This window comes from Metopolophium dirhodum, chromosome 1 (genome assembly GCF_019925205.1).
Source record: "Metopolophium dirhodum isolate CAU chromosome 1, ASM1992520v1, whole genome shotgun sequence".
In the NCBI taxonomy this organism is placed as follows: domain Eukaryota; kingdom Metazoa; phylum Arthropoda; class Insecta; order Hemiptera; family Aphididae; genus Metopolophium; species Metopolophium dirhodum.
In genome coordinates this window covers 98,045,251-98,067,243 of record NC_083560.1, presented here as the reverse complement: position 1 = coordinate 98,067,243, position 21,993 = coordinate 98,045,251, and the positions used below count along the sequence as shown (strand labels likewise).

At 29.0% G+C, this 21,993-nt stretch overlaps 1 protein-coding gene across 1 annotated transcript in view; it reads right to left on the bottom strand.

Annotated features, from left to right (window-relative positions):
* Positions 1-4,999: 4,999 nt before the first annotated feature.
* Positions 5,000-21,993, bottom strand: part of LOC132934084 (galactosylgalactosylxylosylprotein 3-beta-glucuronosyltransferase P-like) — a 66,105-nt gene continuing 49,111 nt past the window's right edge. Inside the window, exons 3-6 of the mRNA XM_061000366.1 lie at positions 16,559-16,716; positions 14,002-14,178; positions 10,479-10,592; positions 5,000-5,728 (exon numbers count right to left, since the gene is read on the bottom strand). Of these exons, the coding sequence (XP_060856349.1) occupies positions 5,621-5,728; positions 10,479-10,592; positions 14,002-14,178; positions 16,559-16,716 (557 nt within the window). The 3' untranslated portion in view covers positions 5,000-5,620. The remainder of the gene's footprint in view (positions 5,729-10,478; positions 10,593-14,001; positions 14,179-16,558; positions 16,717-21,993) is intronic.

The window sequence follows — 21,993 nt, the reverse complement described above, 5'->3', positions numbered from 1 at the left end:
CAATATTGTTGATAGTTGATAAATAGTAACATTGATGGTGTGATCGCATAAATGAAAATAATGATTTTTACACCAAACTCGTCTCTTGAGCAGGTAAAATACGTGGATAAAATGATTCATATTAAATTACTGGTCTCAATTACGTATTAATTCGTATTAAACAAATAAATAACAATCACAATCAATGTCGTAAGATAAGTTCAAGTAAATAAAATTATAGTTAAGTACTTTTACTACTTTGAATAATCAATTATGTCTATATCGATTGGAATTTGCGATAGGAAAATGCTTATTGCTCAGAGATTTTCAATTTTCATCCCTCACACAACATTTGCACATCGACTGATGGAATAACAAATTCCCGCTAAATGATTTTATCAAATCGTAAAATAATTTTATTTTCAAAATACAGAATAATATTAAGTATAGACAAAACAAAAGAAAACAATATTTTCATGAGAATTTAATTGTGGTTGTTTGATTTTTTTATTTAATAAAATAATACGTTGGACATAATTTTTCCAAAATCTTAAACAATAACTTATATGTATATGTATAGTTTTATGTAATAATGCTCAAGTCTACTAAGCACCTTTCAAAAAAATTGATTAATTTTATTTTTGCTCTAAAATCACTTTATAGTTTAAACTTAGATATATTATTATCTGATATAGGTACATGTTTTTGTTACGTTAAACATTTATTCGAGGAAGGTGAAAATTACAAATTTTGGTTTGATGTATAGGTAGAAACATTTACGATGCATATAAAAATAATAATTTTGATTTTAATAATAATGATAATAAATTTAATTTAAATGCATTGTATTTGGTTTTTGATATCTGCTAGAATATAATAAATAATTAAGCAAGTAATAATTGTAAAATCAAAATATTTTCGTACATATATGAGTATTAAGTATAATATAGTAGGTACCTATAATTGTTGAGTAGTTATAGGTATAAATGTATAATTGATTTATCATCATTATTGTTACAAATGTTATCATATACAGTTTTAAATGTTGATAGTAAGTCTAAGTACCTATAAATGAAAGTATAGCTGTAATACATGATATAATTCAATAAATAGCTAAAAGTATGTTTTTTATTGATGAGTTCTAAAATTAAATACTTAAGCTTAAAATATTCTTAATATTGTAAACCTAATCATTAAATCGATATTATAAATTATTTCTATGATGGTGGATAAATAATTATATTAAAAGGACAATAGATATTCACTATAAATATTTACAAACTGATCCTTGTTAAGAGAAATCATTCAGTTAAATTTGGATTATCGTTGTAAATGAACACTAATATTGGGATCGTAAGAATTTGTAAAATAATAATTAATACAAGTTAGATTTGTTCAGTATAATATAACAATAAAAAGGTGTAAAAAAATATGTTGTGCGAAGAAGACGATTGACAACATCTAAGATTATCACATGCAAAACTCTTATCAAGTTTATTTTATGGCACCCTGTTTGCTTATTATTTGTGCTTTTTAAACGATATATTAATATGTCAAGAATTAATTTCAAATACAACAAAAGATATTATTAAGAGTGCCAATATCACATCAATCTTACAATTTTGATAACTATTGTGAAATGCATGAAAAAACGACATTATGTATATTGTATACTTAACATAATATATTACAATAGTACCTATAAATGATATTTTTTTTTTTCTTAATGTATTTCATTTTGTTGATTAAATATACTAACTGATATCAAAATAATGCTTTATTTTAAATTGTACAATGTAAAAATTTCTTAACAAATTATTTAAAATAAACAATTAACTAAAACAACAATGTTTAGGAAAAAATATCATGTACCTAGTAATAATAAAAAAAAAATAATAAAATACACTTTAGTCATTACTCGTTAGTTTTACAATTTGATGATATGGTCAAAAAATTTTGGATATGTTTGAATATCATAATTTAAAAATGTAACACTGAGTTTAAAAATAATGAATAAATAAATAGGTACATACATATATAAATAAGTAAAGGTAATTCAATAAAAATAAAAATTTTAAATCACGGAAATATGAACAATTTTATTGTACAAGTGTTAATAGTTACTTTAAACATAATTCACTATAGATGGGTTGGATAGGTTTCATATAATATAATATTAAATTATTATATAAATAAAATATGTTTGGTCAACCTAGATAATATAAAATAAAGCTACCTAGTAGCTGGTACTGCATTGACTAGTATAAATTATAGGTAATTTTTAAAATAATTTTTTTGATTTCAATTGTAATTAATACGCATTATTTAAATACAAAGTAGGTAGGTAAGCCAACTATTATAATGGTAATCATATTATACGTTATAGATACATATAACTAAATATTTCCAACCATCATCTGCAGTCATAACTCATCTATTCAGTGTCACCAATTTTTAAAGTCAACATATTTATTATTTTTAATGAGTAATTATTTTTCATAGGTACTTAAGGTACCTACAATTATGTACCGGAAACTTGATAAATATTTTCTACCGTAATATAATATAGAATAATATCATTATAAATTATTACATGTTAAAACTTAATTCGAAATAATTGATAGATTACAAATGTTTTGATTAACTTCCAAACTAATAATTATGGCCAACAAACACTATAGTATAATCAGGAATCTGGTAATATAACGTATTATATATAACACAGAGACATTTAGGCAAATTGTATCTTCCATTTATGCACAAAATCCAATCGTCCACCGTTTTTACTGGTAGGTACACAAAGTCATCGTAAGTCTGCATTTCTGAGTTAGCTAGGTAGGTAAGTGTCTTTTTACCGAAAGTGATACACCGGCAGTCAAATACTAAATAGTGCAAGCGGTTTTCGTGCAGCCCTTTTCAACCGTCCCTGACCCCCCCCCCCCCGAATTTCTATTCAATCCGAACACGAAAACGTAGTATAGATCTTTTGGGCACTACGCACGCGATCGAAATTAGGTAAGTAACGAGCTGGTAGGTCGTGATTTTCGTGCGTTTCTATTTTTTTTTATATAAACATTTTTCCGTTTGTTACCTAACCGTACGAAACGCCCAACAGTATAGTTGTTTAAGATACGAGCACCTCGGTCAGACGGCGCGTGTGTTTGAACGACGAATGACCGATAACCCGCACAGAGCGAGAATTATTCCGCGAACGTGGTTTTACGGCCTTGGCGAATGAAAATGTATGTTTGTATTGTTTACGTAATTTTTAACGAAATCGTAAAAAAAAAAAAAAAAACGTACGTTTACTGTTTTAAAAGAAAAGTCAATAAACGCGATTGTTATTTGCTTAACGGTGCAGCAACTATTCCGTTTTTGTGTAAGTTTTTAAAATACTTCGACTGTTCGGGCTCGAGCTGATTAGTGTTTAGTATTAAGCTGGATTGTAGGAACGTCGCTCAAACGTTGGCCCTACGGCGACAATGTTGCTATTTTTCCGCTGGCTTGATCACGTTGGCGACGTTTTTTATCAACCGTCGTTCGGATAATTTCCTTTATCATTAATTCTCTCGCCCCCGAGACTTCAAATTAATGAAATATTTTACATTGTATGCATAAAGTGGTAATATAGACAAACGTAAGCGTAAACGGAAATTTGATTTCTGCGCAACCAAAGTAGGTACTTAAAGTTAACGTCGGTAAAACAGCTGGATTTTTCACAATGCAAGTTACTGCCGTCTGCGATATCGGATTATTAATTTCGTAACACTTATTTGGCGGTTTATCGTTATAACAAAAATAATGTGTGGACAAAAAAAGAAGCAAAACAATCGTTAAAAAATATTTTTTTCGTGTTTGGCTGTTCATATCTTTGATGCTTAACCGGCGTCGGGCTAAAGTTCTAAGTAATGTATTCTCTACTGTCGTCGAGAGTGGTCATTAATATGGAGTTTTAATATTTTACTCAAAACACGATAACGTTCGCAATTATATCGAATCACGTACCTACGACGTTTAGACGGCAGTATTGGGGCTTTAAGTGTTCGGGCGAGTAGATAATATCCATTGTATTGAGTTTTAGCGACTATGATAAATTTGTATTACATGCACAATCAAATAAAATAATTTGTAAGCAAATTCAAGATATTAATCCCGATTTTAAGGAGAGTAGTTCATAAATAAAAGTTATATAAATACTTAATAGTTCATAATGGTATTAAACCGTTGAGATCGTACTGATATAAAATTCGAAAAAAGAAAAATGTATTGATGAAATATTTCCCAAACACATTACAAATTGTTACAAGGTACGATATTTAAAAATAAACTGCTCAATCACATTATATTAAGTTGCCCAAACCACACGGCATAGGTACAAATTCACAATCGAGAAAAATAAAACGTTCGGCTTGTGTCTATAAGCGTTATACGCAAAAATAGATTACTTGCAAATTCGGTGCTCGGTACAAATCGTAGGGTTATATTCAGGGACGGATACTGGAGGAAAGAATGAAGAACTTAAGTGGCTTTCCCCAGACACATAAACAATTACTTGCAAATTTTTTCAGAGATCATTAATTATTGCTATATTATGCTAATTAATAATAAAAACATTTTGTACCTATACAAATAAAAGATTATTATCTGATGGGTATTTTTGAAATGAAAAGTGAACGAGGAAAATTGTGTGCGATATATTGTGCTCATAAGCGAGTTGCCACTCCCAGATCTTTTCTCTGGATCCGTGCCCGGTCCCTATCTGCTCACGCGTGTGTTTTCTCTCGGTTACACCGCACGTTTGGCATTCGTCCGTGCAGCACGTAGTCGAAAATACATCACAGTTGTAGGTATATCACAATAATACACAGAAGTTACAGTACAGGTACATATCGGTTACCAACGTGTTTCAGCCGTTTGGTCGTTGAGATTGGACCGTTCCGAACGGTTACCACGACTCAATAGTAATACCTACTCTTGTCTTACAAAAATACTTTTGCGACTAAAAATCCTAAACTCAATATAAATAGGTATGTAAAATAAAGTTTATTTTTCCCTTAGGATAGTTGAAATGTAGGCTTAAAAAATAACAATCGACCGCGTGCCATACTTTTCTTTTTTTACAAAACGTTTTGAATAGCGTGTGAATTCGGCTTATCAGCTTTATCGACACCTACAAAATAATAATAATAATAATATTACTGATTCATAAACGTAAGGGTCCATCATTCCCGCCCATCCCGTGTCAGGGAACACGACTGACTAGTATTTTAAGACAACAAATCGATTAACAAAAAAAAAATAGCATTTTATAATAGGTAATAATAATAATAATAATAATAAATAATAATAATAATGTACATACTATAACTTATAAACAATAGGTAGGTACTTGAAAGAAAGAAATGTATCTACAGTAAACAATAAAAATACAAAAGAAAGACGAAATCATAATATCCGGGGAAACTATAGGTACTAGGTAATTAAAAAAACCGCGATTGAGCAAATCCCGTTTTTCTCAACGAAAATAAAATGGGGGATCATGGTGAAAACAAATTGCATGTGCACACGACATGGCGTAGATAGGTATACAAAAAAAAACAGTTGACAACGGGAATCCTTCAGCTACGACGGCTCTAGTGTGTCAGACTATGATGTCCTTCAGGCGAAGTATATTTGTGTTTTTGTATTTTTCCTTGTCCACATTCAGTGACGGTTCGTTCTTCTTCGTCTGCGTGTGCCACACTAATATCTTTAAATAACAAACGAAACATGTCAATTGTGTGGGTTAAATAAACGACACATAAATGTGCTGATAAAAATTCAAAAGTATGATTTTCAAAAATAAATCTCATCGGAAAAATTAGCTCAATAATCTATGTACAAAAACCATCAAACATATTATGCACAGCCGAACGCGTATAGAACAAAACATTTCGGCGGGTTTTCATTTCTGTTTGTCTTTAAGCATGTTAATCAAACTATTCGAACTCTCGTAGTACCTATATTCACATAATATACGATATCACGGTTTGACCCAATCATAGTATTAATATTAAGCGATTTAATTATCTGTAGATGAAATTGTGTCCCGGGTTAAAATGGTTAACTATGATTGGCTGTGCAAGTTTCAAAGAAAGAGTAAGCTGCTTAAGAAAATTAATCATGGATGAATTTTCTAAGCAATTTAATTACACTGGATACAAATTAAATAAAAAATTTATCAAAAACACTATTTCATCGTTACTTATTAGTAGGTACCTATGGTATAATTTAGGTGTCATAACTCATAGTAAATAATATAATATTTTATGTTATTTAATAATTAGAAAACAACAATATAGCCACATAGGTACTTAATTAATTTGTTTATGTTTATTTAAGAAACAATCCAATGATAATTTACAACTTCATCAAGAAATTGTAGCAAGTAGGTAAAGCTGTAGAAAGATTCAAACCAAATAATACTTTAAATACTTTATCAAATTAAAATAGCTTTTATTACATTTATTATGTTTTATTTTTTTTTTATCTTAATTTTACTATAAAAATATGCGCTTAAAATATATTAACATGATACCTTTTATGTTTAGTAATGTATAATATTATGTAGGGTAATATTATTTTAATGTAGTATTAAAAGTATCCCGGCCCCCACCAAAAAAAGAACAGTTTTTAATTGTATATTCACTTATTAGTTCTTTTAATATGAACTTTTTTTTAATTTTAATGAAATGTGCAATCTAATATTAAAATATAATGTTATGTCTTAATTGTATTTAATTATTTATGTTTTGTATTTACTTGGTTTTTATTTTTATTAATTTACCCATTCATATAATTATATATGTGTATTAATATTATGTGCTTTTAATTAAAATATTTATTAAATTACATTTGTGAGTACCGGAGTTTTAAGTTTTAAATTTTAGGATAGTTGACAAGTTGAGGTTTTTTAAACTAAAACAAATTAATATATTCACAACCAATGAATAAATGTTTTATAATAAATAGAATATGATACTCATCATCAAATAATAATTTAATTTTAAATACCCAAAGAATATTATATTAATGGTAAAAGGTATTATATGAATATCTCTATAATATTATAGTTATAGTTGATTGAATTAAACTAGATATTCATTATTCGTGGACTACTTTATCACATTATATGATGATATGATTATATAGATGATCTTTATGGGAATGAAGAATATTCTTTAAATATTAGTATATAACATATATTCTATTATTATCTTATTAACAACCATGTGTTACTTGGGAATATACATATTATTACTATACCTAGCGCAATTTATTTTTAAATTTAATATACCTGCCTATTTCTCTATACTGAATCTACTACGTTATGCCCACGGTGAAAATCTGTATTTTGGCACATGATTCTCAGCGAGTTGAAGATAAAAAAAAAAACCTCTAAATCCCCCCCCTTCCCCAACCTGCCAAAAATACTGCATGGATGACCTGAACGAGAGAGCTCGTAGATAATTTTTCCTCGCACCTACGAAACGACCAGGGTTAATCGCACGCTCGAACAGTTTTTAATAAAAGTACCTATCTATCACCTTGTTATGAAAAAAAAAAGAGTGCCAAATATCATAAGTAAAGACAGGCATTAAAGCATAGTTTATTATTAGAGCATATAATTTGCATATTTTATGCATTTTTAATAAATAAATAATCTGTTTCTTCTTTTCTCTTTTCTCTTTTCTCTAAACTATAAATCTGACAATTAACATATCAAATAACTATTGATTTGAGATAATAACCGAAAAATGTTTGACAGCCGAAAATAATATTTCTAATATCCATACAGCCATTTGCCATCAAAGAAAAGAAACCACTGCCGTGATTTACGATGGATATTTGATTAGACCTGATTTATACTTGTCTTGTTATCAATGTTTTATTTAATTGTTGCGCATTTTCTGCATATTTTGAACGTTTTGTGTATATGTTTGCATATTTTGTCATTATCATGCATAATGCATATCTACCTATTATCATATTATCACGGTCGACGTAAAAAATATAGAACGTTTACGCGGCAACGTGGATGTTGTTCTAGTGCAATTTAATCCTAAGAGGTCACGACCAAATAAGTTTTCTCTGACTTACAAGTGGACAACACAACGAATTTGTGTCCAGCAGTTCAAGTTTTGTGTTGCTAGCACGTAACTATAATATATTAGAGTAAATTATCTAAATTAAAGGTAAGAACAATATTATCTGTGGTCGCTTTTTGTTTTTTACAATGTTTTCATTTTTAAGTGAATTATGAGCAAGGTTGGAATTTTAAAGCACTTCAATTTTATAAATGTGCAATAAAATTAATTTTAATATTGTATACATACCTCCTACTCATAACTCGCTTAAAAATTAAAATATCGTAAAAACCAACGAAGAACACAGATAATGTTATTAATGAACTAATCTAGTATTTAAGCTAACAACACATGTGGGTAAGACGTCCTGCTTTTAAGTACAGTTAAACCTAGGGTCGTAGCCACGTAGGTACAATGTTTTTTTTTTTTTTTTTTTTTATTTACATAAGTCGCAACAGCAAAGGTTATTGGCATTAAAACATTAATATTTTTTAACAAAAAGAAACATTAATAGTGATATGTACAGAGCAATAGAATATGAAAATAACAATAGATAGATACAAAGATAAATAGAAAAATGAGTACATAATAATGAACAGTATGATTGAGAAATATCTAGGTTATATTAAGTGATATAATCCCGTTAATTTTAAAAAGTTAATTATTTGCTTTATGTTGATAGACTGTGGGCTAAGGGCTTCTTCCAGGTTGTCTGATATGTTGAGGTTAATTCTGATGTCGGCGAATTTACGGCAGTGACATATTATGTGTTCAACCGTGGAGGTTTCACCGCAAGTTTGGCATTGTTCGGGTTCGGATCTGTCCATAAGATGTTTGTGAGTCACCCATGTGTGGCCTATCCGAAGTCTGTTTAATATTACTTCCTGGCGTCTAGGTAATAAGAAGGATGGCCATGGGGAGACTGTGGGCTTTATTTTATTGAGCTTGGTGTGTAGAGTTGACCATAGGATCTGCCATTGGGCTAGAATGTGGTTGTCGATGGTAGTTTTGAGGTCCTGAAAAGTACAGGTGTGGATTTGTCGGGAGAGGTGGGAGGAGATGGCTTCTTTGGCAAAAGTATCGGCCAATTCATTACCTCGGATTCCGACGTGGCTAGGAACCCAACAGAAAATGATGGTCTGTGTATTGGATTTGAGGCGGTGTATCTGGTTGTGGATTTTTCCGGATATACTGTTGGGTTGGTGGATATTTAGGATACTGGTTAAGGTGCTGAGAGAGTCGCTAAAGATTATGGCTTTATTCATTCTATTTTCATATATTATGTCGAGAGCTAGGGAAATCGCAGTTGCTTCGGCTGTAAAGACTGAGCAGAAATCTGGTAGCTTGAACATTTGTTTTGTTTCGTTATATACCACTGCTGCTCCTACACCCAAGTTTGTTTTAGAACCGTCGGTGAAAAACTTAGTATGCTCTTGGTGATTTTCCGAGATTGAAAGAAATTCTTTTCTGTATATGCAGGGCAAAGTATCGGTTTTGGGGAGTGAGGATAATGTGGTGTTTATATTGAAATCCATGATCCACGGGGGAGTGAGGGGACATTCATGTCTGATAATTCCGGAAATATCAATATTTGTGTTTTGAAGGAGGTTTTCGATACCTTGATGTATGGGGAGGTTGTTTTGTGTACGCCTGGCGGCTAGAAGCATGGCATTCTTTTTCCTTATTAGACAAATGGGGGGGGGGGGGGGTTTGAGTAATGTTAAGTAGGCTGGGGATTGGGCTCGAACGAAATGCTCCAGAGACTAATCTTAGGCCCGAATTGTGCACTGTTTCGATCATTTTTAAGTTCGAAGAACTCGCATTTATGAAGAGGAAGGACCCATATTCTAGTTTGTACAATGTTTTGTGACCGCAAAAAATAGTGATCGTGATTAAGTATAGGTTCTATATAGGGTTGGACCACGATTTGACCATCTCTTTTGTCTATTGGATAATTACAATTCACGTACACTTAAACGTTCACTTAACGTAGTAGAACACAAACTATACGATTTGTTTGAACATAGATATTAAACGAATAGGTAGAGGTAATAATGGTATATAGTATATTACATACTATGTAGGTGTTTTTTTTAAATCATTAACCTAGTAAATAGGTAGGTAGGTACATTAATTTATATCAATATCCAAAATGGCCATAAAATAATTAAGCGTTTTTAAAAAATGTGTTATTGGATACTATTATTATTAAATATATATTTAAATTCTAAGTACGTAATTCAATAAAATACGCCGTTATATATTAGGTAACAACACTATTACAGTTTTTGTACATTGACTTATTGGACCACCGAGTTGTGATCAAAGTATATTATTGAAAGAATTAACCGATTATAAGTAACCTGCACTTACTTTGGTGCAATTATCTGCTTTTAGTTCAATTTGATGGGGTTCAAAAGGAGCTAAGGTTCTCAAAAAACCATCTTCTTCGAATCCTGGTTTGTAAGGCATTTGAGCATTAGGTCTCTAAAAAAAAACACATGAAAAATAAATATTTGAATCTATCCGTATAGAACAAATATATTTTATGTAGAATATTATAATTATACACAAGTAACGGTTTAAATAATGTACCTATAATATGCGTATATTAACCTAACCTAATGCTTGTATAGGTGCTGGGAACTATGCGGATATTAAAATTGTATAACTTATATTATTTCATTCACTAATTTTATTTACCTACCTATTGAAATGTATTTTTATAACTGTTTGTATTTCAATCAGTTATCAAGTACACACATTTAAGATCCTTAAGGCATCAAAATTAGAAAAAAAACATATAATTAATTAGAAATAAGCCACTAATATTGTAAAAATTTCTTTTTTCTCTTCAAAAGTTTATATATTTTAATTGTATATATCTTAAAAGCTAATGACCTATGCTGTCGAAGCTTAAATGTTCAAAAAAAAAAAAAAACAAATTTAAGATAATTTATAGATAATTTGATCAACAATTCTCTGATATTTTTGTTCTGCCTGAAGTAATTTGATCATTTGATGAACAATTTAGCGAAGAGCTTGATGCGATACAAGGTTTTCTTGGAAGATCTAAAACTTCACGGACAATCAAAAAGATTATTCGTCACATTGGGAAAATAATATATAAAATATTAAAGGCAAACTTAACATTTTGTGCTTATCTTAGAATTAAATTTAAGTACTTTAAACTATTTAAGTGGCAATCAAATAAAATTTATTCGAATACTTTTAGCATAATATATGCGTTATTGTATTAAACTAATATTATAGGTACTTATAAGTCACAATATTTATTTTAAATCAAGAACCTAATCGAGCAGCTAATAGGTACTTAAATACCTACTTAATAATATGTTGTATTCGCTCAACGTAATGTTGTCATACATACTAGAGTTTAAAAATTAGGTATGCGTAACACAAATATTATAAGGCATACATATAAGGCGGCTTAATATACGTGGAACTGGACACTATTTTAAATTTTGAGTGTTTTATTTAGGTATGGGAAAAAACAGTTTGGTGTCATATTGTCATTTCATATTCAAACCACAGAGTGTGATGTAAAGTTTAAATGCACGGGGTATAATAAGTCAATGGATTATTATAAAACCAGAAAATAATATGGAAATGTGCGAAAATTGTCAACTTTTAAAGCGGTTGTGTACCTACATAAAGCCAGGTGCATAAAGTGGGGTAATGATGGGAGGATATATCCTCAGGGTATCATGGGTTATATCTTCAGTAAACCGGTGAAACCCGATTGAGCACGGTCCCTATTTTTAAACAACCCGATTATATACGGTCCATATTTTTTAACAACCCGAGTGAGCGCTGTCCAACGAATGAAACGTTGCCAATTCTTCTATCTCGTTTTATTCGTTCGTTCGTTCGTTTCATTACGTTTTATTCTATATATCGTTGAGCTTTACGAGTCGTATCTGAGGTATATTCTAATTGTAATGCATGGCGATTATTATCATAAAGGCTTTTCGTCGTTACGCATTACACCGTTTTATTTAAGTAAATTTTTTTTTACATATTTAAACACCATGGAAAAAAGCGAAATAAAAGTTATTTTATCAGAGAGAGGAAAAGAATTGGAAAATGTTGGAGCTTTTAAGTATAGATTTATTGGGTTCATAAAAAAAGGCAAGTTATTAAAATGGCGATGCAAGAAAAATAATTGTACAGCTATGATTTATTCTGGGCCAGATAAAAATATTATTATTAAGTCAAGTGGACAACATAATCATGTAGGAAATTCACCTAATAAATTAGAAAGGCAAGTATTACGTGAACATTGTAAAATACGTGCTGAAGAGTCACTGTCAACTCAATCTTTAAAATTGATCAGAAACGAATTTTAAATAATTTAAACTATATTTAATTGTCCATAAAGATTTAAAAACAATTCGTAAGGCTATATATGACAGATGACGAAAAATACTTTTTGAATTGCCTAATAGTCACCGGAAGACGTGTTTTTACAATATTTAATGAACATATTATATCAAGTAATATTATATAATATATTGTATTTAGTAAAAAAGAAAAATACAATGACATTTATAAAGAATTTTTTATAATTTTAAAGAACAAAAACAACGACAATATTGTACTTAGTAAAAAAAACATTTCCCACATATTTTTTTTATAAATAATAAAAATGCAAAATTGTACGTATTTCTATGATCAATCGTGTCGTATTTTGGATTCCTATTGTTTGATTGTGTCAGTGCACAATCGGGTTGCAACCCAGTAAACATATCACCTTTTTTAGTTTTTTCAATAAAATAATGTAACTTTAGGCAAAGACTTGGAATTTTAATCTAAAATTTAAAAAATCAATAACTATGATTTTTTTACGCACTCATTTGAAAAACTTTATAAATCATAAACCGAAATACCACTCAGAAACGCTATATTTTGAATGTGACAATGTAAACAAATGAATACCATAAAAATGTTACGTATATAGTGATCTGTAAGAAAGTAACTTAAGTAACTGTAAGTAACTTTTATTACCTACTACAATGATTCACGTTTCAAGGAGTTACGAAATAAAATAAGTTTTAAGAAGCAGGATTACTCATCAAATTTTATTAAATATTTCTAGGAATCGACGACCAAAAATAAACCAAGCGTACTAAACTCTATCGAGATATTGTTTTTATTACTTACCATTGTATTAGCAAATGTATTTTCTGTTGTACTTAGTTTAAAGTAACAAACAACGTATAATAAAAATACTAAAAATATCTATGGGTATAACTGGATAAATCAGTATCACATAACCTCAGGGTAGTATTCAAGTATTTTACTTCTAAAAAAATCTCATATAAATGATAAATATTTTCGTACATCAAACCGCTCGTATTGTACCTATACTTTAAAACGGTGATTGTTAAAAAGACTAAGGAAAAATTTTTAAAATATTGGAATATTTAATTTTAATGAATATTTAATTTAGAATTTTTGTAATGCTTTTATTTTATCTTAATAAAATATAACATGTATAACATCGAGTAAAATAAGTTTTTATTTTTGCATATCCCCTATCTAGACATACTTTCTTTCATTCTTTGTATTATTTATTTATGTTATTATTTGATTGAAAAAATGCAGTAAGTATAGTCTTGTTGACAGTCACCAATATGTTAGTGAGTTACTAATTGTTATTCCTAACCAAGTGTTAATTTTTGTACATTTTCAAATCAAATAAACCTCGACGTGTATAGAGCATTCGAGAAAATTCGGAGACTGTAATATTCCATTAATCATTATTAGTTGTCACCACATATTTTTATTTATTTCCTTGGTAGGTATATTTTTTTTTCTCGGTCATTTTTCCGGGATTCTTTTAAAATATATATGTTTTAAAATGTTAACTTACTTCTAGTAGGAATTTGACGCTAACCGCAAACCCAGCCATATCGACTGGAAACTTCCTGCCTGCGATCCAACCGTCGTAAAACCCAATTAACTGGCCATTCTTCACAATTGGTGTACTTAGGCCAGTCCTTGTACACAATCCTACGGGCCACATGGATACTTTTTGCGTATTACGCATCTGTGTACACATAATAACATCATGAATTAAAAATGTACTCAAGTTAGTATCGTAAATAATACGCGAAAATATAAAACAATTTATTATAATATGCTTTATAATAAACGTCGATAAAATTAGGTGGAAAAATACCTAACTAAAACACATTTGGTATAGTTAAAAAATTTTGGCTGGAAAATATATCTGCAGAATTATTTTCTCGAAATCAGTGTACACACGGAAAAAATAACTCACTGTAATTAGGTACATTATTTTTATACAAAATTATTATTCTTATTTTTGGTTCATAAGTTTTTTTTATTCAATCTGTTACAAACAAAAAGAACAATAAGAACAATTGATGGTAAATATATGCTAAATAAAAAAAAAATAAAAATGCAGATTAAACAGACTGCAGAGGCCTCCCAGCAAGGTACGACGACATGAGTAAGATACAAAATTATAAATACGAATATTATTAAACTGAATTATTTTATACAATAAGTTATTTTTTTTAACATTTGTCTACTTATATTAATTTTATTGTTGCAATACTATTAACATGATTCAAACAGTCTATTTTCAATAGTTGTTGATTTTATCTTTGGTGGTGGTATATCAAAGGCCTTTAGTTTTCATCTACTAGGTGTCTAGGTATCACTCAAAAATTACAGACATGCTGCAATAAATAACATATCAAGAATAATAATACTACCTAATACACATTGTTATATTATAATAGCATACAAATATTTTTTTCCGCAAATATATATTCCGGTAAACATTTAGACCAGATAATTTTTCTAGATAGAAAGAGCCCGGGTACAGGGCTCATCTTGCTCATCTTGCTCGGCACGTGATTTATAATTATTACACTAGAAAAACAATTCTGAACAGAATATATCGCTTTCAAAGTTGTACGTTTCTAAGAAGAATAATACAGGAGTTAAGATTTTCCGTATAGTAAACAAATTGATTTTACTCTGATATAGAGGTATAACATTATTATTAACAAATATAAATTATAATTCAACTTGAATCCTAATAAAATATATTTCTTTATATTTTATAATTGTAGTTAGAATAACCTACAAGGGCTAGTATTTATATAATGTTGTTTCATTTTCTTAAATAAATAAAAACGGAAAACAAAAATAGTTTATATTATGTTGTCTTTCCTTACGCTTTCGACAAAAAATTAAAAATATTTAAAAAAAAACCAATTTTGTGTATGCAGCTTGCACAGTTTTTATAATAGCTAAAATTGTTTTTGAGCAAATATATTTTTAAATTTAAAAAAAAACTGATTGAGTGTTATTTTAAAGTATTTAATATTTGGGTTGGTGAATATTATAAATACTCAAAAGTATAATAATTATGTTACAGGTTAATACAACTTTACTTCTTATACATATATAAGGACTATACTGAATAGGGAAAGGAAATTATTATTCCCTGAAAATGTTTGTGTTTTTACAGCTTTAAAAATGATAGGTACACAACGAATCAGATTAAAGAAATACACTGTACCCAGGTACCTTCATTTCATTCGGAGAAAAAGTATATATAAGCTTAACAACTCTGCAGCAGTGAGAATTATATAAAAGTATCTTCATTTCTGTAAATAGGGGGAGGGGGGAAGTCCCCATTAAGAGAGTACTAACTTCATATTATATTTATTTTTACAACTTTGTAATTCAACCCACTTAAAATTATTTAAAACTATGTTTTTGTGATACAGTTTTTCTAATATTGTATGATATAAACACAGACAATAAGGACCGTTGTTTTTTCATAGGAAATCTGATAAGAGGATAATATAACCCGACCATGTAATATTTTACCACGGATAAGTGTGATTGCCAAAAAATATTAAATATATATTGAATGTAAATTATGTAATTTATGAATTTTGGGCTATTATGAGGTACTTACCATATTTATTAAATAAAAATATCTCAATGTATGATAATATTATACACACTCACAATAAAAATAGTTGAGAAAATGTATAGAGAGTATTTCCTTTGTCAGTTTTAAAACTCAATTATGGTTCAATAAATAATGATTAGATATTTACAGTTCAAATACTATTATTAAAAAATAAATAAATATACATTACGTTAACAGCATACAATTTCCATTGATTGTACATGCTAATATAATATAATTTAACCATTTATTTGGTTAAAATAATATGTATAGATTAAGCAATTATTGTTGTACGTTATATCTTTGAAATTTATTTATTTGTAATCAATTCATTTTGTACTAAACAACAACCAACTGTCGAGCGGCGAGCATAAAGTAATACAATTAATTATAAATACTAGTACCTACCTACTGATTAAACCGTACAAGTGGACAACGGCACGTGAAATAAATAAATAAAAATATTAACCTCGTTGAACAGTCTGACGTCATAAGTGTTATCATCGTCGGCGAAATACACTACGCCTTCGACGGCGTTCTGTCGGATCCATTTTAGACCTCGATTTCGATTGGCCACACCTTTGGGCTTGGCACCGCGGATTTTCTTAAATCTTTCCGGCATTGGAGCTGAAAATTGTTTAAATGCATTGTGAGATAATTTATGTATTAATGGCGTGTTGGCCATACTATAACAGTATAACAAGTCAATCGTAAAGGTATAGTCTGAAAACACGCCATCAATTATATACAGTATACACAGCGAAGGTCCGTGGGGGGGGGGGATTTGTAGGGGCAACCCTGTTATAAATTAAGCCCCCCCCCCATATATCGACATATTATTTAATTTATTTCGACTATTGTGCGGCTGTGCATGTGCACAGACTCATTCGCTGAAGTAGGTGTAGGTATGTAAACCGTGCTGCAAGCTCATGTCCGTATACGTATTTGTAAGAAGAAAAAAAATCAATGTTTCGAAAAGCGTTATTTTACACAAGTTATATTCCCCTTTGGTAACCCTTACACGCGTCCAACGCGGTATATATAACTTTATCAGCTTATATACAGCGAGTAGTACTTCACCCCGTCGGTCCCCAGTGACCTTAACAATACACCCAGATAGAGCCAAACCTCGATCGATGGATTTACCACCCTACGTGGTCATATAATATATTTATATATATAATATTGTGATTTTCATGAAACTTATTTCATCTTGCACGTAAGAACAATAAAATGTACAGTGAAACCTTATCATAAGCGTATTTAATACAAACCAATTAATTCAATGATGAGAAAAAAGAGCCCACTTCTGTGAATTGTTTACATATTTATAAATTTATAAGCAAAGCACAGCTAAAAAAATGACTGAATTAAAAAATGTTGTTACTTATATTAATTTTTAGTATATATTGAAACAAAATATTAAAATAAATCTTATTTTTTCAAGATATAGGAGTTGTTTAATTTAATTTTAATTTTTAAACATATTTTTCAAACACACGTACCTAGACAGAGCCTTTCATTTCAATGTTTCAGTTGTATAATGTTAAGATACACTTATCAGTTATCACTAAATCATAGTCAAAGAATGCGACTTGTATGTTGAATATATAATTTATTTTATTAATTCATCGGAGGTATAAGACTCGGGTATGTGTAAAAATAATAAACTACGAATAGCTATGAAATAATATTAATTTGGATTAATTAGTCGTGCAATAAGGCATAAGTGTAAACAAGAAGCAGAAAAACGAATAAATTTTTGTTACACCTATTCACCTGATTAAAGAGTTACTATAATATTAGAATATAAATTATTACGTTTAAGTAAGTACATGGTAGGTACATCGTACATGTCTAATTAAACTTATAACTTGGTATAGGCCGGGTCTAGTCTTGTAATGTTTGTTTATTAGATTATAACACCGAACAAAACTATATTTTGTTGACGCTATCGTCGTTTTATCGTTTTTAGCATTACAAATTACAAATTACCTACAACATACCTTTCTGTAATCCACTTTTTATATAGAACAGTATTATTATCAATATTATAATCATTAACTTTGATAAACCTCGTGCTAGAGCCTATTATAAACATATTATATTCATTATTCATGAATACAAACAAAAATATGAATATTTTTTTCTATATACCTTCCTAAAAATAGTTCATGCATAGAAATTTGCTGTCGAACACACATACATATATGTATACATTGAAGGCTGCATACATAATACATATATTATTTGAGTTTCATCGTAACAGTTGTTTACATATTACGATATTCAAAGGCGTTTGGAAAATATTTATCCCACGACCGGAGATATAGGTACAGGTAAATGTTTATTTTCAACTATGTTTATTTTTTTTTCTGAAAGTCTATATAATGTATTCAATGAATAGATTATAATATTATTCTAACAAGGTGTAAGGACAGGTATATTGATATACATGTATATTGAGGTTATATTTTGCGAACGGTTATTATGCGGAAAATGGAAACAATGATGAACGCTGCGTCAATAATGATAACTGAAACTTTTCATTTTTGGTAAAGTTTTGAAAGTATAATAATAATAATAATAATAATAATAATAATATAGTAAGTATGGTATTATTATATATATTATTGTTGTATGTAATTTCATACTTATACTACCTAGTTTTATGTAATCTAAAACAATCTGCAGAATTTCTATTAGCGAATTGTTCATTTATTTTATGCATATAATAATATATTATGTAGCCATTACTTACTCATATTTAGCACAGCTATTTATTAGAAAAGTGAGGCATAAGCACGTTATATTATTAACAGGACTATTTCAGAAATATAATATTCCAGAAACTTACAGCGTTTGTCGAGCTTAGCTCCAATGTAAAACGTCAAAAACTTATTGCATCATAGCGAAACGGCACGTTTGCGCAATTAAAAACTTTCAAAATCCATTAAGTTTTAATTATAATTTTTTTACCGATGTAGGTTGTGTACTTATGTCATTCTGAAAATGTGATATTTTCATATTGAAATTTAATGAAAAAAATGTATTCGTTACCTACACAATAACCATATTTAATCCAAAATTAACGTTAAGAGCTTATATAGAAGTAGAGTCGTTGAAAAATCCAACCATTTTTGGACTCCTTTTAAATATTAAGAGATTTGCTAAAACGGTTTTGACCGTTATCACCTAAAGAAATGACAATCATGATTAAGAGGACGTCACACCCGCATATATTGTGTTGTCTCTTGACTTACAAATGTACAATATAGAAAAAACGGTTTTGAGCGGGACAACTTTACTCCTTATGTATTTGTAGTAAAATTACCAAAATTCCACAACGCATAGTGAATACTTTTATCTGTGTCGTAGTGTTTTCATTTTTTTGATAGCACTAACCAATAATGTTTAACAGTTAAATGAAAAAAACTGCCTTATGTTCTCAAACTGATAACTTTAAATGTTTTTATTTTTATACTAATAATAAAAACCCTACGACACGGATAAAGTTCTTCCCAATGCGTTGTGGAATTTTGGTAATTCTACTATAAAAATAGTCATATAGAGAGAGTAAAGTTGTCCCGCGCAAAACAGTCTTTGCTATATTGTACATTTTGTAAGACGGAGACACACATGTGGGTGTGACGTCCTCTTAACATTTATAATGTTGATTTTATTTTTATAAATGGACATGTTAAATATTTGCGATAGCTATTGATAATGAATAACTGAACTATAAAAAATAACCACCGACAAAATATTCAAATATAAATGGTTAATATAATCTTATAAGAATTATATTTTGGTTGAAAAAAATATTATAATGTATTGTTGATAATTGGTATAGGGATAGTAGCCTAGTGCTAGTTATATAAATTATAAATATATACATTTCAAATGGAATTATTATTATTATTTTACATATTTATTATCATATTGTTCTTACGAAGTATTTTGTACACCACTGCAAATGCATATTCAATTTAAATCGCATGCATTATGTGTTTACGGCTTATTTTATTTACCAGTGCACGTAAATATTTTCAACTCGGCTAATCCTTAAGTAAATATTTATGAGTTATGACTGAATTGATTATTTCATTATTGAGGAATTGATGGAAAATTTGTTTCGATATTTTATCACTACTTACATTTTGTCGTTACATTAAACATTATTTGGGACATGGTATTTTACGCCAATTTTGTTACTTGTAATTTGCACCAATAGGTTTAAGTGCGTATGTAATTTGCTCCAAAATATAAAAAATATAACGTGTATTTTGCACCACATCTAAAAATTAATTTGGGTAATTTGTGCCATGACAGAAAACGAAATGGAATATGTAATCTGCGCCACATTTTCAACTTCAATTGTTGGAATTTACCAGCTGATAAATATATAAAAAATAATATTTAATAAATATATGAAGACAATAGAAAATTGATATACAAAGCTTATAAGCTATAACTATAGTTTAAAGTATAAAGTAAGAAAAAAGGTGAGTACGATGGGTATAATAAGCATCATAGTTATTATTAAAAATGTATTTGTTTTAGGCATGTAAGACACGGATAACACGAAGATTAAAGAATAATGTATAGGACAATGAATAATCATAATAGATATTACTAATTAGTGATTTTTAAATTTGTATATGTATTATTATCAAAAGAAATTTTACTTGTTAAATTTTACATATATACATAAAGTACACCTACTTATTACCAATTATTTGTTTTACTTTATATACGTTTTAAAAATTTTCTAGAAATGTAATTATAAAAAGGTGAGAAAGTGGGTGTCGCTCTGCTGTATAGTAGGTTACAAGTGGGTCACTGTAATGGATGGTGTAAAATTTGATTTCAATGATATAAAATCATTGTATAAGAAAAACGATTTTAAGCGAAAACGGTCAGTCGCAGCCTATGATATTACTGAGTATATTAATTGATGATATTATTGTGAATAAAGTAATTTATATATAACCTATTTAGGCACACCTTGTTTTACATTTTCAAATCAAAAGTTGAACATTTTATACGTTTTTAAATACAAAATAATTATTAAATTTTAAATTTTATAAATATTGTTAAATTCGATTTTTTGAATAACAACAAAATAACAAAATCGCTACATGAGAAAAATATATATTTGTAGTTTTTAGATGTGCCGCAAATTACATGATATATTTATTTATTTTTATATATATTTTTTTGGTTAGTTGTTTTCGACGCAAATTACACACGCCCCATAATTTAAGACAAATTGTAGTTATGGATTCATCATATCATACATTCATACATATTATAATCACCAACAACGTAGGTACCTACATAATCTATAATACAAAAATATAACACATTATACGATACGTTATGGGCAAATCAGAGTCCACAACTATAATAATTTAAAGCTAAGCCGCTGCTTACCGTTTCCATTCGCTAAGCAGTAGTTAAGTATAGGTAGGTACTTGACAATTTTAGAATGTTTTGATTGCGTAAAAAAGGAAAAAACCAATAACATTATCAAATAATCTGACCGTTGAATCCTGAACTACGATCGATATCCCGACTTTCTAGGGCGATTATTAGATATTTTTAAACGTAGGTAGGCAAAAGGAATATAGGAAATACAATTTTAGGAACCATAAAACCGACAAATTATTACATCATCCGCGCACAGTTTTGTACAATAAAAACACAATTTAATTGTACGCGTTTTCGACAAGGTCGATAAATTATTAACGTTTTGGACAAACACAAAATTAAGCGGAAAGTGGATATTACACAGAATGGTTGGTATACCAACAAGTTATCGTGCGAACATAATATATCAATCCGAAAATGTAATTTGTAATGACAATAAAACCAACACATTTAACGTCACAAATGCTGTCA